This window comes from Temnothorax nylanderi, unplaced genomic scaffold (genome assembly GCF_030848795.1).
Source record: "Temnothorax nylanderi isolate EJ_2023f unplaced genomic scaffold, tnyl_v1.0 TNYL_tig0015_pilon, whole genome shotgun sequence".
In the NCBI taxonomy this organism is placed as follows: domain Eukaryota; kingdom Metazoa; phylum Arthropoda; class Insecta; order Hymenoptera; family Formicidae; genus Temnothorax; species Temnothorax nylanderi.
This window is the reverse complement of record NW_027249077.1, coordinates 2,104,160-2,125,459: the sequence shown is the minus strand read 5'-3', so window position 1 is coordinate 2,125,459 and position 21,300 is coordinate 2,104,160. Positions and strand designations below refer to the sequence as shown.

The 21,300-nt window shown below is 35.8% G+C and overlaps 3 protein-coding genes across 6 annotated transcripts; all 3 read left to right on the top strand.

Moving 5' to 3' along the window:
- Nucleotides 1-5,434: 5,434 nt before the first annotated feature.
- LOC139768353 (uncharacterized) lies at nucleotides 5,435-8,317 on the top strand. Its single transcript, XM_071698469.1, has 3 exons — nucleotides 5,435-5,846; nucleotides 6,083-7,147; nucleotides 7,223-8,317. Exons 1-3 carry the CDS (start codon nucleotides 5,828-5,830, stop codon nucleotides 7,363-7,365), a joined length of 1,227 nt encoding a protein of 408 aa, XP_071554570.1. The 5' UTR covers nucleotides 5,435-5,827; the 3' UTR covers nucleotides 7,366-8,317.
- A 920-nt stretch (nucleotides 8,318-9,237) lies between these two features.
- LOC139768355 (uncharacterized) lies at nucleotides 9,238-12,292 on the top strand. Its single transcript, XM_071698472.1, has 3 exons — nucleotides 9,238-10,568; nucleotides 10,738-10,881; nucleotides 11,556-12,292. Exons 1-3 carry the CDS (start codon nucleotides 10,386-10,388, stop codon nucleotides 12,081-12,083), a joined length of 855 nt encoding a protein of 284 aa, XP_071554573.1. The 5' UTR covers nucleotides 9,238-10,385; the 3' UTR covers nucleotides 12,084-12,292.
- Nucleotides 12,293-13,238: 946 nt separating this feature from the next.
- On the top strand, nucleotides 13,239-20,882 carry LOC139768349 (scm-like with four MBT domains protein 2). 4 transcript variants are annotated; one of them, XM_071698453.1, is made up of 8 exons: nucleotides 13,239-13,361; nucleotides 16,187-16,359; nucleotides 17,172-17,584; nucleotides 17,654-17,743; nucleotides 17,903-18,426; nucleotides 18,656-19,506; nucleotides 19,646-20,298; nucleotides 20,384-20,882. In XM_071698453.1, the coding sequence occupies exons 2-8, from the start codon at nucleotides 16,314-16,316 to the stop codon at nucleotides 20,552-20,554; spliced, it is 2,748 nt and encodes a 915-aa protein (XP_071554554.1). In that variant the 5' UTR covers nucleotides 13,239-13,361; nucleotides 16,187-16,313; the 3' UTR covers nucleotides 20,555-20,882. The 4 variants fall into 4 exon arrangements, with proteins under 4 accessions (XP_071554554.1, XP_071554556.1, XP_071554555.1 ...); XM_071698455.1 differs by having other exon boundaries at nucleotides 13,258-13,361; nucleotides 16,206-16,359; XM_071698454.1 differs by lacking the exon at nucleotides 13,239-13,361 and adding an exon at nucleotides 13,451-13,828.
- Nucleotides 20,883-21,300: the final 418 nt, after the last annotated feature.

The following is a 21,300-nucleotide window of genomic DNA, read 5'->3' as shown; positions in this document are numbered from 1 at the left end:
ATCCCCTTTTCTTCTCGAGTAGAGTGAGTCGAGTTCAGGGTAGCGATCATGTAACTTTTTCCCAAGAGCGGAAACGTGAAAAGTGAAAAGTTTCATGTAACTATCTCTTTCTATTTGTGTTAAATAGAAAGAGATAAACTTTTCACTTTTCACGTTTCCGTCCTAGGGAAAAAGATACATGATCGATCCCCAGGGTAGCGATCATGTAACTTTTTCCTTTGAGCGGAAACGTGAAAAGTGAAAAGTTTCATGTAACTATCTCTTTCTATTGGTGTTGAATAGAAAGAGATAAACATTTCGCTTTTCACGTTTCCGTTTCACGTTTCCGTCTTAGAGGAAAAGATACATGATCGATTCCCGCAGATTCTAGTTTAGTATATAGTTCTCGGCGAAACTTCCGAAAACGTCCGTGCTCAGATTTAGTAATCTGACTTTCTAAATAGGTTCCTTTTAGATAAAAAAGACATATATCAAAAGGATTTTTTGCGACTCCAAAGATTAGCAACTTTTTTAACATTTTTTTTTAATTAACTCAGTATATTTACGAGCAAACTAACTCAGTATATTATTACAAATCAAAACAGCTCTCAAGTAATGTAAACAACCATAAAGTCATACCCGTCAAAGTCATAACATAAACATCATTGGCGAAACTTCAGAAAATCAGACGTGTACGCGTGGAGGCAGTAGGTTCCGCCTCCCTGTGCGGGGCTCTACGTATTATTAAACTAGACACATAGTGTGCCTTCAAAATACATGCTTGGGCTTTCCACGCGTGGAAAGTTGTAAACCCATGTGGCACCTCGAATCGTTTCGCGTGGAAAATATATGCGTGAAGGCAGCAAGTTAAAAATTTTAAAAAAGTTGCTAAACTTTAGAGTCACAAATAATCCTTTTGGTATATGTCTTTTTTATCTAAAAGGAACCTATTTACAAAGTTTCACCTAAATCGGAGCACAGACGTTTTCGGAAGAAAACCAATGCGATGCAACCAATGTTTCATACTATTAAGGGATTACAAGACTCTGACAGAATTAAAAATTAGGAAAAATTTGGGTCGCGAATTGTAAAAAGTTATAAATTAATAGAAGTATGAAATTTTTTGTTTATAAAGTACATTTAATATGCACGACATCTTGGTATAAAAAATTGTATATCAAAATAATTTTTAAATTTATTGTTACTATCTAAATTTTAACAGTCATGTGAAGTTTCAGAAGATTGTCAATTTTCAAAAATACTTTATCGGTGGTCCATGCAGATATAACTTGACGAATTAATTGAATCGGAGTTTAGTTGAAATTATCTGCCTATCAATTATTTGCTACTTTTGAAAAGACGAGTGGCTGATTGGCCACTAGATAAATCCCCAGCATTCTGCGTGCAAGAGCCGTTTATAGGTGCGATTTCACGATGACGCTCGACGCTAGATTCGAGCGTCAAATCTGGTCACGTGATAGATTCAGAGGGACGCGAAATATAACCTAACCACTGGATTGGCTGAAATGAGCGTCGAGTGTCAAAGCTAAACACAGTTTAGCTTTTTGACGCTCGAATCCAGCGTCGAGCGTCATCGTGAAATCGCACCTTTATTACTTCTGCCCACAGGACGCGGAAACGCTTGCCGCGCGGTAAGAAGCGACGCGGTAGCCAATCAACATGTCGCTTTTCCGTAAGAACCAAATGTTTATTGGCTACCGCGTCGCTTCTTGCCGCGCGGCAAGCGTTTTCGCGTCCTGTGAAGCCATTATTCTCGGTGAACCAATGGACGCGTTCAGCAGACACAACTGTTGAGTGCCGTCTTATCAACACGCTATACGTTGATTTGTTAGGTCTAAAAGTAAGAGCCAATCACGTTCGATTGCTACTGAACGGTTTGTTCCTGCTGAACGTGGCCAATCAACATTCCGCCTTTCCGGAAGTAACGGATGCCTAGCGCGTCCTCGAGAAGTCTCCTAGAGATTCGTTGATAAATTTATGGTGCGATTCCATGGTACGGAACGTATGCGCTATGCGGAATTGGCGGAACGCTCGTGATTGGTTCGACCTCTTTTACGTTCGTTCCGCCGACTTTTATCCGCAAGTTTTTATTTTATCCGCACTGATACGTGCGGAAACTGCGGAAGCCTACTTGTGTCCTTGTGTGCGAGTGTAAAAAGACAAAATATCAGAATCTCAACAGAGATCCGTAAGAATATTATTAAAAACTATTTAAATTTTTGGCTTTGGTGGCAATTGGTGACAATTTTGTAGGTTATGAATGGAATTCGTTAATGTGACAGATGTATTGCATGTATGTACGTGTGATTCCGTTCCGCTGAAATCTAATTTGCCGTGTCCCATGGAGCGGAAAATGCGGAAGCGTAGTCTGTACGTGCTAATAATATACACTGTTCCGATAGATACAATGAAAGGATCTATGGGAAACAATCTTGTGATTGGCAAGAGTCAATTGCGCTTCCGCTCCATGGGACACGGCAAATTATATTTCAGCGGAACGCAACTGGCGGAATATCTGCGATTGGACAGACTTTATTCCGCCAATTCCGCATTGCGCATACGTTCCGTACCATGGAATCGCACCATTAGAAATTAAAAGGGAGTCGGGGGTTACATTAGTTTCCGCATACTGGAAGTATACTAAATACGGCGGAAGATCCGTAGAAGAGTACCTGTTAGCTTCTCTACGGTATTTTTTGTTGGAAGCGGGTGAATCTGGCGCCCCACCCCCACTCGGGGGGAGGCTGTCATCGGTCGGACGTTTAACACCCCTTCCATGGTATCGTCAACGCGGTCAATTTCCATCGTCAAATCTACGAGAGGGGATTTTTCTGTGTCGATTTCAACTGTCTCGTTATTGGAAGCTATCGCGGCGTCCTTGTTTTGGATTTCCGAGTTGTTTTGATTCGAGTCATTGTTTTCGTGGGCAATGAAATCGGATGCCGCACGTGCCGAATCGGTTACCGCGCGGTTGATGTTATCGAGGACGGTCATATTGGGCCTGTATGGGGCCGTAAAACCGACATGGGGTCGAGGGGGGGAGGGAGTCTTATCACTCGCGCCCTTAGCATTAACGAAATTACGTTTCTTGTTTTTATTTTTTCCCCCCATGCTATTATCTGATTCCTGCGGGGAATCGATGGAATCGTTTTCAAAATCTGACGAGAGTTCGCGTTCTCTAGACGGAGAGATCTAATAATAGGCGAATTAATGGGGCTCACGGGCAAGTTATGCGTACTGCACTGGCCTCTTTTACAAGACTGTTTGAAAACTTATTAAACTCACTTAACGTCGTGGTAAGCCTCTGCTGGCTAAGGGCGGCCTCGCTGAAATTAGGAATGCACGTGGCCGAAGCCGCCTGCATCTCCTGCTTGCTGGATTCCGTGACGATATGAAAGTCTTGTAAAAACAGCACTAAAAGAGTAAAACCGTAAAGAAAACCCGGAATACAGGTGAATAATGTCCGAGCTAACAATAAAACACCAAACACTTTATATTAAAAACCCGCGCGGTACGAGGAAAATTGGCCGATACAGGAATGAACGGGCACAATTGCGCAGGATCGCGGGAGAGGGAACGATCTACGTCCGCACGCTACCGTGGCTCGAGCGCGAATCGTCTGGAATCGTCCTCGAGAAGTGATTTGACTTCTGCACACAGGACGCGGAAACGCTTGCCGCGCGGCAAGAAGCGACGCGGTAGCCAGTAAACTTTTGGTTCTTACGGAAAAACAACACGTTGATTGGCTACTGCGTCGCTTCTTGCCGCGCGGCAAACGTTTCCGCGTACTGTGTGCAGAAGCCAATTGGCTATCGTATCGCTTCCTGCCGCAGTTATGGCTTCTGCACACAGGACGCGGAAACGCTTCCCGCGCGACAAAAAACAACGCGGTAGCCAATAAACTTTTGGTTCTTGGGGATGCTGGAGCCGTAGGCGAACTCGATCAGCGTCGATAAAGAAGTGCTCACCGATTCTTACACATACATACAGAGCGCAGGCGAATGCTATTTTGCGCTCTACTCTTAAGGGGATGCTGGAGCCGCAGGCGAACTCGATCAGCGTCGATAAAGAAGTGCTCACCGACTATATCTGTCCTTGTATAGACAAGGATATAGACAAGGATAGCACCTAACCTTGCATCTTCCACTGGTCTAAGTAATATCTTTTTTTTTAAGCTTCAAATCTTACTTCTAATTGCACGATATTATTCCTGACAGTTTTTTGTAGAGGGCTGCATCACTATTTACTATAGAAAAACTGCAGAATTTTTGTATAAAGCAAATATTGTCGTCAGGTGAAGACAATATTTATAAAAATAAAATTTTTGTTTAGTTTATCAGAAAAAATCATGTACAGCCCTCTACATTTTTGTGCGTACTTTAATCGTGTAAAAGGATTTTCCATTCTGTTCAGCCAATTCAAAGATATTGCTTAGACCGATTATGCCTTGTCGCTGCCACTCCAGGATCCCCTTAAGGGGGGGTGGCGGCCAAGCGTTCATAGCGACGTCGCTTTTTGATCCTTCGATGTCGGCTCTTCCTATCATTGCGAAGCAGAATTCGCCAAGCGTCGGATTGTTCACCCGCCAACAGGGAACGTGAGCTGGGATTACCTTAAGGGGATCCTGGAGTGACAGCGACAAGGCATAATCGGTCTAAGCAATATCTTTGAATTGGCTGAACAGAATGGAAAATCCTTTTACACGATTAAAGTACGCACAAAAATGTAGAGGGCTGTACATGATTTTTTCTGATAAACTAAAAAAAAATTTTATTTTTATAAATATTGTCTTCACCTGACGACAATATTTGCTTTATACAAAAATTCTGCAGTTTTTCTATAGAAAATAGTGATGCAGCCCTCTACAAAAAACTGTCAGGAATAATATCGTGCAATTAGAAGTAAGATTTGAAGCCTAAAAAAAAAGATATTACTTAGACCAATGGAAGATGCAAGGTTAGGTGCTATCCTTGTCTATATCCTTGTCTATACAAGGACAGATATAGTCGGTGAGCACTTCTTTATCGACGCTGATCGAGTTCGCCTGCGGCTCCAGCATCCCCTTAAGGTGCGATTTCACGATGACGCTCGACGCTGGATTCGAGCGTCAAATCTGGTCACTTCTTGTCTTGTCTCTTGTAGAGCTCTACAAATACCATAGCGCATGCGCATATGGCTTCTGCATTCTGCCCATGGCTCCTGCAATTTTATGTGCTTCCACCTTTACAGAAAAGCAGCAGTTTCATTGGCTTAAACCGAAACTCGGACCGATTTCTAGTATCGTGTTGTACATACACAAGGCTTTACGGAAAAGCAACACGTTGATTGGCTACCGCGTCGCTTCTTGCCGCGCGGCAAGCGTTTCCGCGTCCTATGTGCAGAAGCCATTAGGCGCGACGATCGCTAACTTCCTCGTCTACGTGTCCCGCTTAGTTCGTGTACGCATTTACGTGAATCTGCGTGAATCGCTTTTGTATACATATGTACGACATACATATGTACAACAAATCGTGTATACATATATAGGCATGGTGGAGGCTCGGAGAAATTCTCGTGTTTATTAATAATTTCTCTCGGCGTTGTATGAAATAGAGCCAGAAACGATTTAGAATTAGAGCAATTAGAGATCGTTGATGAAGTAGCTCTGTCTGTTTCTGATTTGACTGCTAACTCCTGATTGCAACTTGGAGATTAATTGCGGCGGCTCTTCGCAAAATGTACGAAAAACCGTCAGAGCTCTGTTCTTGAGAAAGAGAAGCCCGATTTCTCGACTAACTTGATTATTGAACATAGAGGGCAAAATTCGCCGCGTACTTCAACTATTAAAATGGCTGCATCCTTGTCAGGTGAGTCGTGAAGTTCCAGCAATCTTTCAAATCTTTTAAACTATCAATTTACAATATTTTGTAAATACGAAAAATACGTAAACAGTAAATAACTTGATGCCATACTTTACTTGCTCCAAATGCTTCAGCAATTTAAAATTTATATGCGTAACTTGTATACTTGATATATTTGTAAATTGTGTTTGTCTGAAACGTTTCTCTTTTACATATATGTAATCAATACCATAATTTTGTAGCTTATTGGGTGAAGTTCTTCAAAGGGGCTGGATTTTCGCAAGATGTGGCCACTAGACATGCGGTTGTATTCACGAATAATCACATCAAACCGGATATGTTGCCAGATTTGGATAAACCTAGTCTAAAAGAAATGGGCATCACGTTAATGGGCGATATGATTGCTATTTTGAGATACGCCAAGAAAGTAGTGGAGGAAACGACATGCGAAAGGTTTTTAGTCGATTCAGAAGACACCCTCCCGACTCCGAAAGTTTCTACGAAACCTGTCATGAAGAAAGTGGTCAAAGAAATTGGAAATAAGACTATGGTTTTGACGGCGTCTAAAACTGATCCTACAAAGAAGATAGTTAAACCTTTATCTACAGCGAAGAAGATTGTGACTGTGAGGAAACCAATTTCTACTCCGGTCGCTACTAGTACTGTTAATCAAAAACAGATAGCTCTCAAAAGAAAATTGGTATCGGAAGAAGTATATGAAAACGATGAAGATAATTGGAATAACTTAGAAAAGAAAATAAAGGTGACAAATGGTAATGAAGACAATACTGTTGAATATACTGCTGCGGCGCCAAAGGTAACGACAGTAAGAACTCAGATACTGAAGAAACCTGTTGAAAAACGAACAGTATTTGATAGATTAGGTGATAGCTCAGTTACGAGCACAACCAATTTAGCTGACACGACGCCTACTTTCAATATTACCGGAGTTGGTAAGGATGTGTTTAAGAGATCGACTAGCGTTTTTAAGCGTCTCGGCGATATAGACGACAAGAAGGATCACGCAACTACCACAGGGATACTTAAGAATGGGTCGGGCACTACTGGTACACCAGGTATATTGAAAAACCGAACGTCGCCTAGCATACGCACGTCAATCATAACGACAAAGAGAGTCGTGCCTAAGACCACCGGCACTATGCATGCCGATCATGAAGTCAGCAAGAAGATTACTTTGAATAGTACAAACCGTATACTGAAGCTGAAAAAGGAAGTAGTACCTCCTAGTAATATTAAACCGAGCATCAAAAGTATTACGAAACCTGCTGTTACATCTGGCAAATTAGGTTTGTACATATTTCATTAATCTATAGGTATGGTTGTATACAAAGGAACAGTTTTTCTTGATTTTATTATTGCAGCTTCAGAACGACTTATCTCGATACCAGCCAAAGCACGCCTGGGCACAACCAGTACTCCTGCCATCAAACAAGTGACTTTCAGTAAAGTGGCAACAGTGACGCGCGTCAAGAAAGCAGATGTTTTCAGTCGCTTGGGTATTTAAATTAGGCTTTCTTGTATCCTCCCCTGCTATCAGTCGCAAACGAGCAGTGGTCAATCGCAATCGAAACTGTTATTTGTATAAAGTTAGATAGATTCTTCAAGCCGGCTGCAGTGACATTGGTTAATATTAATTTAACTTTATGATTCAAGTTTTTTTTATTATGAACGGAATATATTACTAACTAAAGTCGCTTGCAAGGCTATTTCAAGAATGTTGCGAATGACATGTACGATGTAAATATAATAAGAATTAATAATGACTTACGATTAGATTCACAATTTAGTAACGCTCATAAAAAATGCAAATTGGATAATTTAGCCTAGTTAGATGTTTTTTTATTGAAGAATTTCTATAAGATTATACAACTTTTTTCTTTCTTTGTTTTTCCTTTTAAGAGGTTTTACCAGACGATTGAATTTCGCATAAAGATTGAGCAATCATATCCTATAAAGCATAATTATATTTTAAACTTGGAACTGTGTGTGTGTATACGAGCCTTTTCGACTTTAAGGGAAAAAAAGAAAGTTTCATGCAATATCATTTTTCCTATATATGTGTATGTTACTTTCTAGATTTTTATATCCCCGGGATATACACAAATACAATAAAATATCCCCGACATACACAAATACAAATATATAAACGAGCAATTAGATTTGCTATATTTTAAAATTGGACTTGTTGTATTTTTAGCTGTATTTCCTATAGCTTTCAATACCTTCTTATTATTCATCTGATAAACATTTATTTGTTTCATAACGCATAAATACGAACATTGTGAAATAGGATAATCTGCCGAAAGTGTCCTGTAATATTTTATTAGTGATAGACGTCTATCTGTATTTAAATAATTGAGAAGTACGGCTTGTGATAATAACAGCAACAGATTGATACGAATATACATGTGTTTTATATAATTCGACTATTGCCATATAATATATAATATTATTAATTTGTTGCTATTCTATATTTTTTGATAAGTAAAAGATCGAAAAATTTATTTTTATAAAATTTCTTAAGACGAATCTATATCAGCTAACAAGAACGAACGGAATCGCGTACAAATATTTACGACAAACTTGAATGAAAGCTTGTTCTTTGATGTATCAACAAGAGATGGAATATATTCGTCAATGTACATTTAGGTTTCTTCATTACCATTGAATTTTCATCTATCAGAATAACAATATTATGATTTAATAATATCTAAGAGGAATTAGGATGATTTCCATAAATATTTACATGGAATACAATCTTCACAATCTTCTTTATACACTGAGGAAAAAAAGTTGTTAACTTGACTAAAGGCCGGTTGTTCCAACCTGTTGGTAAACTAACAGTTAAATCGTATATATGTCTTTGTTTTTTCTTTAAATTAGACAAAGATAGACATATGATTTAACTATTAGTTAGCTTACCAACAGGTTGGAACAATCGGTCCTAAATGCGTTCAACTGATTATCATTTTTTAAATTAAAATATTTAAGTATTTAAGTGAAATTACGTCATGTTAGATTTAATATGTCATATTTAATTTAAATACTTAAATATTTCAATTAAAAAATAGTAATCAGCTGAACGCATTTAATCAAGTTAACAACTTTTTTCTTAGTGTAAAAGACTTAATATTAGTGATTAGTATATTTCTATATAATTTATATATAATTTCTATTATTTTCATATTCATCTGTATAAAAAAATTTGATAAAGAAGCCTCAGCAGCCTCAGGTACATTCACGAAAATATCTTTCTACTTCTAAGGCATTTAACTTAATGGGCAATTGCTTTCACATTAAATAACTTTAATTTCCATTATATTTTTGAAATGTGTTTCTTAAGTATAGTGGAATAATATTTTTCCACATCTAAATACATGAATAATACTGAAAAATAATTCCGAGTCCACCTAAAAAACGACTTTCTTGCTGAACTATCTAGTATTCCGTGGACATTTGACTCATTCATATTTATACTAATGACTCCATCTCGATCATTCGTCGAATCAAGTTTGTTCGTAGTTCATTCGCGTTCGTTCGCGTTCGTTCACTTGACTCTGGACCCATCCTTTATCGGTACTTCATCGGTAGATGAATAATCGGTTTTATTTCTTATCAATACGCAAAAAATACGGCCAATACTGACGAGATACTAAAAATTGCCAGTCCTGAGTAAATTTCGTGATTATCGTGGAAATAACTGAAGAGTTATACAAATATTATCGAGTGCTCAATTCGATCGTTCGACATAAATATATATCTGAACGATTAGCCAATACTGCAGTAAAGTATAATCGACCATTATCGTAAAGTACTGAATAATGTCGGTACTCCAATTACTCCCGGACCTATCGGGCTCGCTTGATAATCAGGAAAATTTGCTCAGGATTGGCCTGATCTCTTTCAAGCAAAAGCGAGCACGAACAAGCGCGAATGAAGAACTACGAACGAACTCGACGAGTGCGACCGACGTACGAGCGAGCCCAAGCCCCAAATGAACATCGACAAATACGTTCCGTTTCTTCTCTCGTCGATATGTTTATCAGAGGAAAAGCACTCGGTAAGGTGCTGGACACTGCTGGAATTGCTGGATAGCTTAGTGACAAACCACTCGTCTGTCAGGTGGAGAGGACAGATTCGATTCCCGACTATGTCGCCTCACAAGAAAAAATCTTTGAAAGGAAAGATATTAATCTGATAGACATAAAATTATCCAAAATCATAAGTTTAATGCAACTCGACAATATATTGTGCTCCTTACGGGACGGAAATACAAATAATAATAATAATAATAATAATAATCTGACAATGAGATATTAAATCTCATCATAAACCATGGTACTTTGTCCTAGTAGGGACAAAAATACACGAGAGACAGGAGAGATACAATCGTTCGTGATCGTTCATGCTCGACCTGTCTGGCATTCATACACAGAATTAGAGCCTCGTCGAAGTTAAATCTCTTTTGTAAACTATATTAAGTAAAGATAATACATATTGTGAAGAGAGAGTTAGTGAGAAATAATGGAGTGGCCAAACGATAAAGTTTTATTATTTATTAGTGAAATTGAAAGCCTGCCGATTCTATGGGATTCCTCAGATCCGTACTATAAAATTAGTAGGAAAAAAAATGAAACGTGGGAAAATCTCGCTAATAAATTCCTTACGACAGTACTGGATGTTAAAAAGAAATGGCTTTCGTTACAGGCATGTGAACACATTATATTTATTTGTTATATTCTAATAGTGTATTACAATAAAAAATAATTATAATTTGTAGAATTATTATTATACATAATTATCTCGTGTCCAATAATTTCATATTCAACATAATTAGTATGTAATTAATGATAATAAATGACTATCTTTCTTTTAGGCGTCGTATAGAAGAGAGAGAATTAAAGTGATTGATTCTACAAAGGGAAGCGAAAAGAAGGTATCATCAAAATGGTTTGCGTATCGTGCAATGATGTTCTTGGGAGATCATTATAGACCGAGAGGGGCAAGAAATACTTCTGAGGTAAAACAAATGCACATTTATAGATTATAGTTTATAAATTTAAATAATTTCCTTTTAATATTTAATATAATGTAAATAAAATCACATTAAATTGATAAGATTTAATATTCTATTTGTTTGATTTTATATGATTTATTATTGTATGTAAAACAACACATAATTTTTATTTAATATTGCCTTTCTTGCCATATCTACGTCAACTGAATATGTGCGAAAGTAATTATAAGAAAAGTAGTTATTTATTTTATCACGATATTTGTTCAGTGAAGCAATACATCTTCTCTTTTTAGAGTAGATCAAAAAGAGAAAATAAAAATTTGTAATGTGCGTCAATAAGCTATTGATACAAAACAGCTATTAATACAATATTAAAAATAGATTTTGTAATTAAAGCAAACATTATTACAGAGGCAATGCAGTCACACTTGTTTTCCATCTATAGAACTCAATACACAAACATGGAAAGTTCCACATTTATAATAATAGTTATTATAATGGTTTCTTGAAACATTGTATGATTCTGCAACCGAACTTAATATCTAAAATATAAAATTAATTATATTATATATAAATATATTGCTGAACACAAATATAATTTTTGGTAATATAACTTATCAAAATGAGTTATAGATAATATATTTTTGGTATTATGATGTTCTATAATTATTTTTCAGACTTCTGAGGCGTGTCAACGGGAAGAAAATAGTGACCGTAAGGACCACGAAAGCATTAATGAAATAGAAGTAACACGCCCGAAAGTAGAAGCTACATTACAACACGAACCAGAGAGAAGCTTACGATTGCGTAATATCCCGTCACGAAAAAAACATTTGAAAGTATTTCATTCTCCAGAATTAAGTAGTCCGAGGAAAAAAAAGATTAACGAAGATAACAAGCCAAGTGAAATGTATATTTTAAAGGCTACTATCGCAGAGAAAGAATCTCAACGAGATGAAAATGAGACTTATGGTGAATACGTGGCGCTGACTTTGAAGAAATTAGATAATTATTCACGCATAATGGCTAAACGTTACATTAATGAGATTCTTATAGAAGCGGAATTAGGAAAATACAAAGATTCAATTCCTCAAAGATCCCCTACACCTACGACTAATTATTCTGCTGTTTCACCATCGCTTTCTGTATATTCCTATCAATCTGGAGGTTCCAATAACGTGATTTCTTCCGAACCGAATCTATGATTACCTGTTGAATTCAATAGCATTACAAAATTACTTAATATCATTTCAATTATTTTTATTTTCTGCGAGTTTACATATTTGGCTCCTTCACATTTTCATAACTACTTTTATAATTAATTTCTTAAAAATTGTTAAATCTTGTTAATATTAACGTGTAAACTATGTTTACAAATTTTCTTGAAATAAAATTATTGTAAAAAGAAATGAAATTTTTTCATTAAGGAAGGTAGATAGCTGCATCTGAAGAACTTGTACAAGATATTCACACGGAAATAATTTCCGAGATGATTTGTTCCGAAATCTTAAATAAATAGAACTTACCTAGGAATCTTTATTTAGATTTTATAGTTATATACACTAAAGCCTTTCTTCAGCAGGAATTGCCTTTCTAGTGTCTTGGTTGCATATTTTTAAAGAAATGTTTCAATAGCCAATGAATAAAGTCATTATATTTTATGCTTAAATATCTAAATATTAAAAAAAATTATATATATGTATATACATATAATTGTGGAATTTACAAAATGTATTTTCAGAAGAATTTTTAAAGACATGTACATATATACGTATGTGAGAAGACTATATGTATCAAATAAAGTGATAGCTTGATTATTCAAAAGCAGAAGAAATTTAATGCAAAAAATCTTGTCGCTGCAATATTTTTCATGTTTTTTACCAATATTTTAATTTATAGTTATTAGCAACGCCAGAATATCAAATTAAAGTATCAGCTAGACGATTAGTCAACATTAATTTTCGATTTATTATTTATCCATTCTGTGTACTGGCAAACTGCTAACGTTTTGCTGATATTTTACTTATTGAATATACATATATAGCACCTATGGACACATTCATTTTTGTTTAATTCTTAAAGCTGCACTTCTATTATCATCCGTGGTTAATCACCGTAGAAAAACATAGTTTCGTAGAAATATATATATATATGACGTTATTATATGTATGCTTGTTTATGAAGCATCTACATAACATAATAAATGATAAATTTAATATTTAATATTGTAGGCTAATTGTTCGGTTATGCTTATATCGAATGGTCGATAATGTCTGCACTCTTCTTATCCCCGAGTTCACTTGATAGTTGATCACGAAAATTTATCCGGGGCTAGCCGTCTTTAATAGTACCTCGTCGGTGTCTCGACTCACATTTACGCTCGTTTTTGTTCATCGCAGATACCTACGTATGTACGTTACGATTCATCCTCGCTAGTTGGTCGACAGCCAGCTTTTTTAATTGACCTTCTTTAACAATACCTCGTAAGTGTATGTGCCTATATATATATATATATATATATATCGTTGATTGTTCGAAAAAGGAAAAGAACGATGCGTGGACGCAGAATATACGTGCCAATAACGCATCTATCTAAACCAAGCATTCTCAAATAGTTTCCTTTATAGAAATCTGTGAAACTGATATTTTTTGGTAGAGAAACTGTGCGAGACAAGATCTGTCTTTGAGTAATATAAAAGCATCTCCTTTTCAATTAATTGTTTTGTTGATATAGTCGTAGGTTGTAGTTGTAGATAATATAATCTGAAAGAGCGTCATGAAAGGAATAATTAACGATCGAAACGGAATGGTGTTGAAAAGGGAACGGTTATATTTAAAGTCGAAAGATAGCCTTCGCAGCGGTTGCACACGTTCATCCTAAAAATCATTACACGTGAAATTATTTAAGTGCAAGAGCGTAAGGACCTAGGGTTGATACAACTTCTAGACGGTATGTGTGTAATATATGTGTGTTTTATCAGTTAGTTAATGTAATAAGCATAGATATAGATCTGTTTTATTTGCACTCCATATTATTTTCTGCATTTGAAACAAGATGGATATGTTTATTCGGACGTTGAGAAAAGAGAGAGCGACGAGTCCGAGTGCAGAAAGTGCGAGTAAAATGAACGTACCGTATACCGTGTATATCATGCTTTTGTATTTTGTACGTAGCAGTCTTTATTATGTATTGTACGCACCAAGAGCGTAACAGTAGGACCGGCACCCGCATTCGCATTCGAATTCTACTTATCGTAGATAATTACCATAATAGATAATAACATATTTCATAGATTTCCATCCCTGCATGCTGAGACGAGATATTATGATTTATGATTAGATACGTGAGTTCATTATTAGGGCTCGTGCACAATGCCAGGAATAAGGAACAAGGAATTAAACATAGTAGTCGCATCTTTTTTCAAGACGCAGCTTTCTCTCTTTTTTCAAGACACGGCATTCTCTCTATGTTTAATTCCTTGTTCCTTATTCCTCTCGTTGTGTCTGAGCCCTTATTTTTTTCCATTCTGTAAGGGATGCAGGGATATATCACGACATATCAAATTAAGTTGGATTTATTTGCGTTTTTGGATACTTTGTGTCTACGATATCACAGTGCTACAATATTTTTTTCTTTTCAAATTATTTATAATATGCGTGAGATATATCGAGAATCCGTGTCCTTGTTTGTCAGGAGCGACTGGTTTATATTCGTCAACAATAAGCTATATATGTATATCTATATAGGTATATCCACCTTCAAGAATCAGTTATCCCAGATTATAAGATTTTCCAACGCATGCGCATATCCTCCATATTTTTATACGCACGTGTGCAGTCGATTGCATGACTTGTTAAAACCAACCAACTTATGCAAAGTAGGACATTTCTTGGGATTCTTGGGAAAAGTTTTTATCACGTCTTTTGTTACTACGTTGCTATTAAAGTAGCTTTATATCAACAAGCACTTTTTCTGAAAATATATTAATATTATTTTTTTAAATTATTTAAAACAAAGCTTTTTCCATACTATTAATTATATTATTAACTTTTATATTATGTAATTATTATTATTCAGTTGATAGAAATCTTTGTGCTTAATCACATTTGAACGAACCCAGGATGATATTTACCTAGATATCCGAATCCATTGAGAATAGATCTTGCAAAATACCTAATCTACTACAAAATTTTATATCGAAATGCCAGCAAAAGTATGACGGAGTCTGCTAATAGAATATATGATGATCAACGAAAAGCGAGTAGATATATTTTGCCATATATTTTGTGGCCATTTAATTTAACGATAATATTTATTAAAATTCATGAAATGATAGTTCTTGCTTGATTTCTGCTGGCTATGTACTATAAACTTATATATTAACTTATTGAGGTCTTATTTAGCATTTTGTATATAAGATCTTTAGTCAGATTTTATACATGTGTTGAATTGTCTTAAGTACGATTTTGAGCTATATGATCATTACTAATCATTAGACTGGATCGAATTTTAAGATCATCCAAGATGAACTAAAATTAGACTTAAATGACCTTAAATATACAATCGGGTTATGTGAATGAGTGTTACAATTGAATGTGTGAAGTTAGTTACTTAAATACCAACATTGAAGTACTGAATCAACCGTTTAAATTCGAAACGTTCAAGTTTACATCTACTTTATAAAGATATAAATAAGTAAATATATACGTTATCAATTATTTATACTATATTCGTGCTTATCATACATAATCTAATTTAAAAAATGCAATAATAATTTAATCATTGCTCGCATCTTACTTTCAAAAACTTTCTATTGTAAATATCAAAATAATATTTATCGAAAGATTAAGAAAATTATTGCAACCTCGAAAATAAATGAAATGAAAAGTGATGAACTAAACTTTCTTGGTTAAATTAGTGTGCAATCAACAATTGCGAGTGATCGTTATTTACAGAACACCAAATAAGCCGGCAGTAGGAAATCGATGCGAACTTGAACTTGAACTTGAGCGCAAGAAAGCGTGAGACCCGATGCATTTTTTATTCGTCCGAAATTTATATTCAAGGTATTTTCATTCGAGGTGTCTCGCATACACGACTCGCGATCTAGTGACTTTTTCTCGGGCTGAGGGTCCGCGGGGTCGAGTTTGGTCGAGTTTTAGCGTTCGTGGACGTGGTCGCCCCGACGATACCCCGAACGTTCCCGCGGGCTACGTACGCCACTGTACTGCGCTGCTGAGCATGCGTGGAAAAATCCTACGATTTGGGATCACTGCCCTTCACTCATTTGCGCACGGTGATTCGTAGGTGTTACTCTTCCTATCAGGGTTCGCCACGTTTATTTCGCCCGCAACAATCGCCAGCCCTTCGCCAAAGATCCATTAATGGTCTCGCCGTGTATTTCGCTCGAAGGCCCGGCGGTGTAAATAAAGTAATGGAGACGCACGAGAGCCGAGCGCAGGAGCGACCGCAGGATGGAGGTAAAAATTTCGTAACTTTACTCGTCCGTTTTAAATTTTCGCGTACGCAAAAAATTTTTACCGTCACGCGAGCGAAATTCATCGGTTCTCTCGATGTCGGAGTTGCACGCGTTTATCAAGTTATCCGCGCGTTTTTTTTTTACACGGTCAGCTTGAGCGCTATCGCTTTCCAATAAAGGTAGAGTAGATTATAGACAACATGGTAGTTGAACGCGTTTTCAAATAAAACTTTTGGGAAGTGAATTACGTACACTGTACGGGAGAAAATTCACGTATTACGATAATTAACTATCAAAGAGCACGCGTTGCGTTGTTTTCGCATAGATCTTTTTGACGTGTTTTTCTTATCTTTGCAAACGTACTTCTATTCTCACTATCTGTTCTATATTAACAATTCAGAAAATGGCGTTTTGCGCATCAGTAATAGTAGATAAAAATGTCAGAGTAAAAAAAGTTATTAATTCGATAAATTAAATATTTTTGTTCAAAATAATTTATACATATTAGTATAATACGAATTTAATAAGAAAGAATAATTAATATAAGTGTGATTTAAATAAAAAAGTGATGAAAAGTTTTTAATTAAAATATTCTTGAAAAATATTATTTTATTTTATTATAATATTTCTTTCATCTACCATTGTTATTAATAAATAATATCAGTTTCTTTTTGTAGAATATATCATATTAAATATATTATTAAGTTTTTGTCATAATGATATTTGAGAGAGTCAGATAAAGTAAAATCACAGTTTGTTTTTAGTATATATCAAATTCAGATTGAATAATATATCATATCATTTATATTTTAGAATATGTATTTGTTTGGCAAGACTATCTCGACGCCACGAAGAGCGTGGAAGTTCCACAGATCGTGTTCCCTCATGTGGAGTTGACATTGCAGAACAGTATTGAGATAGGAATGTCATTAGAAGTACCAGTGCAAAAAAGTAACGATAAGGAGGAAGTGTCGTATTGGGTAGCCTCTATTGTTATGGCTTGCGGACCCTTATTGCGATTGCGTTACTTTGGCGGGGACGATAGATCTTTAGAATTTTGGTTTAATCTTACGAAAGAAGCTGGCCATGAACTTGGTTGGAGTGTGAAAAATAATAAAAAATTAAAACCACCTGATGTTATACTTGAGAGATCACCAGAATGCGTAGACAAGCTGCACGAATTTCTGACGACGGCACGTACACTCCCAGCTGAGATGTTAACAGGGGTAAGATACTAATATCTCTAGAATTTTACATATTATAATCAATATTCTAACATAACACTCGCCTTGCAGGATGGCCTAAGTATGGCAGATAGGATAAAACAGGGTATGAAGGTTGAGATAAGTGATGTGTTGCATCCATACAAGTTATGGGTAGCTACGGTAAGAACAGAATTAAACGTTATAGAATTAAAAATCTATAAGCAAAACAATAAAAAAAAGCAAAGTGTTTACTTTTGTTTATCAATGCTTTAATAATTAAGGATATTTGTGTGTAATCGTGTGATGTGTCTTGAAAATATTTGATGATTCTTTTTCCAGATTATGGAGAACGTCGGAGGACGTCTTTTATTGAGATACGATACTCCAGATTCTACTCGTGAAGACTTCTGGATATTTTGTACATCCGAGCGTTTACATTTGTATGGATTTACGTCTAAATCAAATTTAGATTCGATTTCCACTTGGTTTTTGGAACCACCTAGTTCAATAGTCGATTTGCATAAATATGAAGACTGGAAGGAGTTGTTAGAATCTAAACCGAAAGATTATGAGTTAGGGGAAGAATTATTTAATAATAATGTAGATCATCCAAAGCATAGTTTCGAAGTTGGAATGAAATTGGAAGCTTTGAATCCAGCAGATAGGATGAAAATTTGTCCTGCCACTGTAACGAAAGTATTTGACGATATATATTTTCTTGTGAATATTGACGTACGCGCTAAATGCTTGGATGAATCAGATAATACGCTTGCCTCTAATAATTCAGAAAATAATACATGGCTGTGCACTGCAGGACATCCATATATATTTCCAGTTGGATGGGCGGAAAAAAACAATATTATGTAAGTATCAAATAAATGTAACGAATATGTAAATCTAAAAATAATTTATTTTATCATAATTCTTTAAAGATATACTGTTTCATATAATCGTGTAGAATATATATATTTTCACAAATATTGTATATTTTTATACATATTTCTTTGATCTTAACATTATTTTTCCTATTAATATACATAATTACCTATTAAATTATTTTTCCTGTTAAAATCTCGATCTGAATACCCGCAGGATTACCCATCCACAAGGTTGGACTTCAAAGACGGAAAATTTTGATTGGAATGAATATTTGGAAGCATTCCATGCTAGCGCAGCGCCTGAGAACTTATTTAATGAACGTGCGAGTGCCAGTGAGGCAGGCTTTGAATGTGGCATGCGATTGGAAGCTGTTGATCCAGAACATGAACATGTAATATGCGCCGCTCACATTAACAAAATCGTTGACAATCTGTTATGGATAAAGTTAGATAACTACGAGTATTTTCGGCCAGATCATATAGTCGACATGAATTCCTTGCAAATATTTCCTGTCGGATGGTGTGAGTCTAATCACTATCCGTTAAAACCTCCGCACGACTATATAGAAATTTGTAAGAAATTAGAAACGTCTGTGAAGGAGGAGAAGAAAACTAATGTTTTGGACATACCGATATCTGAACCACGCTCTTCTCTCTGGTGTCCAAAGATATATTTTAATTACCGGTGCTTCACAGGCCCCATGATATCGAAGGGTAAATTAGCGACTCTTCCAAAGTCAGTGGGACCTGGACCAGTTATATTGGTCATGCGGGAAGTTTTGTCAATGATAGTATCTGTTGGATATAGAAGTGCTAGAATTTTAAAGGTTTTGCAATGTGATACCAAACCAGATCCTGGGTTTCACTTAGAAGTCTTGAAGGCAAAGCATAAAAATAACACATATCGCGCGAGTGTGGCCATTGTTACATCGGGAGATATGGTAGCAGATTTTTGCAGAAGTATTTGTAAAAAATTAATGGTATGCCCGAATTTATTTGGGCCGTTGCATATATCGGAAAACGAATGTCCAGATGAGTGTTATAAAACGTCAAAAACGAAATACAGTAAGCAACTGAATATCTTAAAGAAATTATATATTGCACATATGCAAATTTGTTGTATTCATAATAAATATTATATAATTAATGTATAAAATGCACACGCATACATGCACCATTGACATTTTCAATTTTCAATTTTCAGCAGCCACGGTTGGAACTGGAAAAAGAGGAAAACCGAAAGGATATACAAGTATTATGGTGCAAAAACCGAAACCGTGGGGTAGAAGGCGTAAAAGACGACGTGGCAGATGGGCAAACAAGCATAAAGAGGTTCACGAAGAATACGATCAGGAAGATGAAATGCCATTTATATCGTTAGATTTGGCGAAGCATATTTCAGAGAGCCAAGCTGAAGAGACATTCGATGGAAGACAACCGCTCTCAGAGATAGATATCATGATACAGAAAGGTTTAGAGAAATCCGACAAATCAGATGACTTTAAAACTGAAGTAGCTTCCAGTAATGCTTCGGAAGATTCTGGTAGTTCATTCAACGATAGAAAAGCTAAAGATCGAGAACTGCCCAGTCTCCTAAATTTAAATTCGAAGCAACATTCCACAAGATTCAATCAAGGCACGGGGATCACTAGAGGGACTAAGAGAGATTGGGACACAAGCATAGAATCTGATTGTTCCGAGGCAGATGCCGAATACCTGAAAATGCAAAAGACACAGCGGCGACCGAAGACTCGAAAGCTGGATTCAAATCCATTATATTGGAGCGTAGACGACGTGTTTCGATATCTCAGAAAAACAAACGACTGCAAAGATCTTGCGTATCGCGTCAAAGAAGAGGTGAGTATACATGTTGATTATATCTTGATTAAAATTTTAATCGCAATTATAACTCATGCTGGTAATATATATCTCTGTTCGTTAGGAGATTGATGGTCTTGCGTTTTTGTTGCTGAATCTTCCCTCCCTTACCCAGCACATGAAACTACGAACGAGTTTAGCCATGAAGCTATGTCGACACGTTGAACAAGTCAAAGTTACATTTTTCCTACGACATATTCACGAAGTAGAGCCCGAGCAATATCAAATTGTTTAATCGACCTGATCAATAAAACCTCTCTTTGTTCACAATATACATATTACATATAGCTATACCAGAATTGATCAACTTAAAAATAGGATTCAAGGTTCTTTAGTTAAAAAATTTCACGTTCTATCAATATTTATTGCTATTTTATTGTTGTAGTTACAGTATATCAAGCTAATCTTTTTTTTTTTAACTCAGAGGATTAATGAAAAGTACAAAGGATTCAGAATAAAATTTATGATTAATTTGTATGTAAATAAGTTATATAAGATGTATGTATTCTCTCTCTCGTTTCAAAACGCTGCACGTAATAAATCAGGAAACATGTGTAAGTGAATATTTCTCTTCAGTTATACGAACATAATCCCTGGATTTTATTTTTAATTAAATCCAGATATATTTGTCGAATTTTATACATGAATTCTACTTTACTTTTCGACATATTGGGGAGAAGACCTTTGAATTACGTTACTAAATATAGTTTATTTGTCACCATCTTAAAGCTATATAAAAAATGTTTGGGTTATAACGCTAATTACGTTATACATTTTTCACAGACATAAAAATACATAAGATATTATTAGATTATAATAAAGACCAATAAAGACTAACAATAAGATATAGCAAGTCCGTTTTTTAGCTGAACTTCTTGCACCGTTCATCTTTCCTCTTTTTCTTTCCTACGCGAGGAGGAAAAGAAAAAAGATCTGTACAAGAAATTCCACTAAAAAAGAACAGAATTTAGTGCCTCGAAA

What these genes read in the sequence shown, in the direction of transcription:
- LOC139768355 (XM_071698472.1), top strand. Translation starts at nt 10,386, where the DNA reads ATGGAGTGGCCAAACGATAAAGTTTTATTATTTATTAGTGAAATTGAA. An exon ending in AGAAATGGCTTTCGTTACAG is followed by an intron (nt 10,569 to 10,737) that starts GCATGTGAACAC and finishes TCTTTCTTTTAG; the next exon opens with GCGTCGTATAGAAGAGAGAG. An exon ending in GGGCAAGAAATACTTCTGAG is followed by an intron (nt 10,882 to 11,555) that starts GTAAAACAAATG and finishes ATTATTTTTCAG; the next exon opens with ACTTCTGAGGCGTGTCAACG.
- LOC139768353 (XM_071698469.1), top strand. An exon ending in TGTTACATCTGGCAAATTAG is followed by an intron (nt 7,148 to 7,222) that starts GTTTGTACATAT and finishes TTATTATTGCAG; the next exon opens with CTTCAGAACGACTTATCTCG.
- LOC139768349 (XM_071698452.1), top strand. An exon ending in CAGCTGAGATGTTAACAGGG is followed by an intron (nt 17,585 to 17,653) that starts GTAAGATACTAA and finishes CTCGCCTTGCAG; the next exon opens with GATGGCCTAAGTATGGCAGA. An exon ending in AACGTCAAAAACGAAATACA is followed by an intron (nt 19,507 to 19,645) that starts GTAAGCAACTGA and finishes TTCAATTTTCAG; the next exon opens with CAGCCACGGTTGGAACTGGA.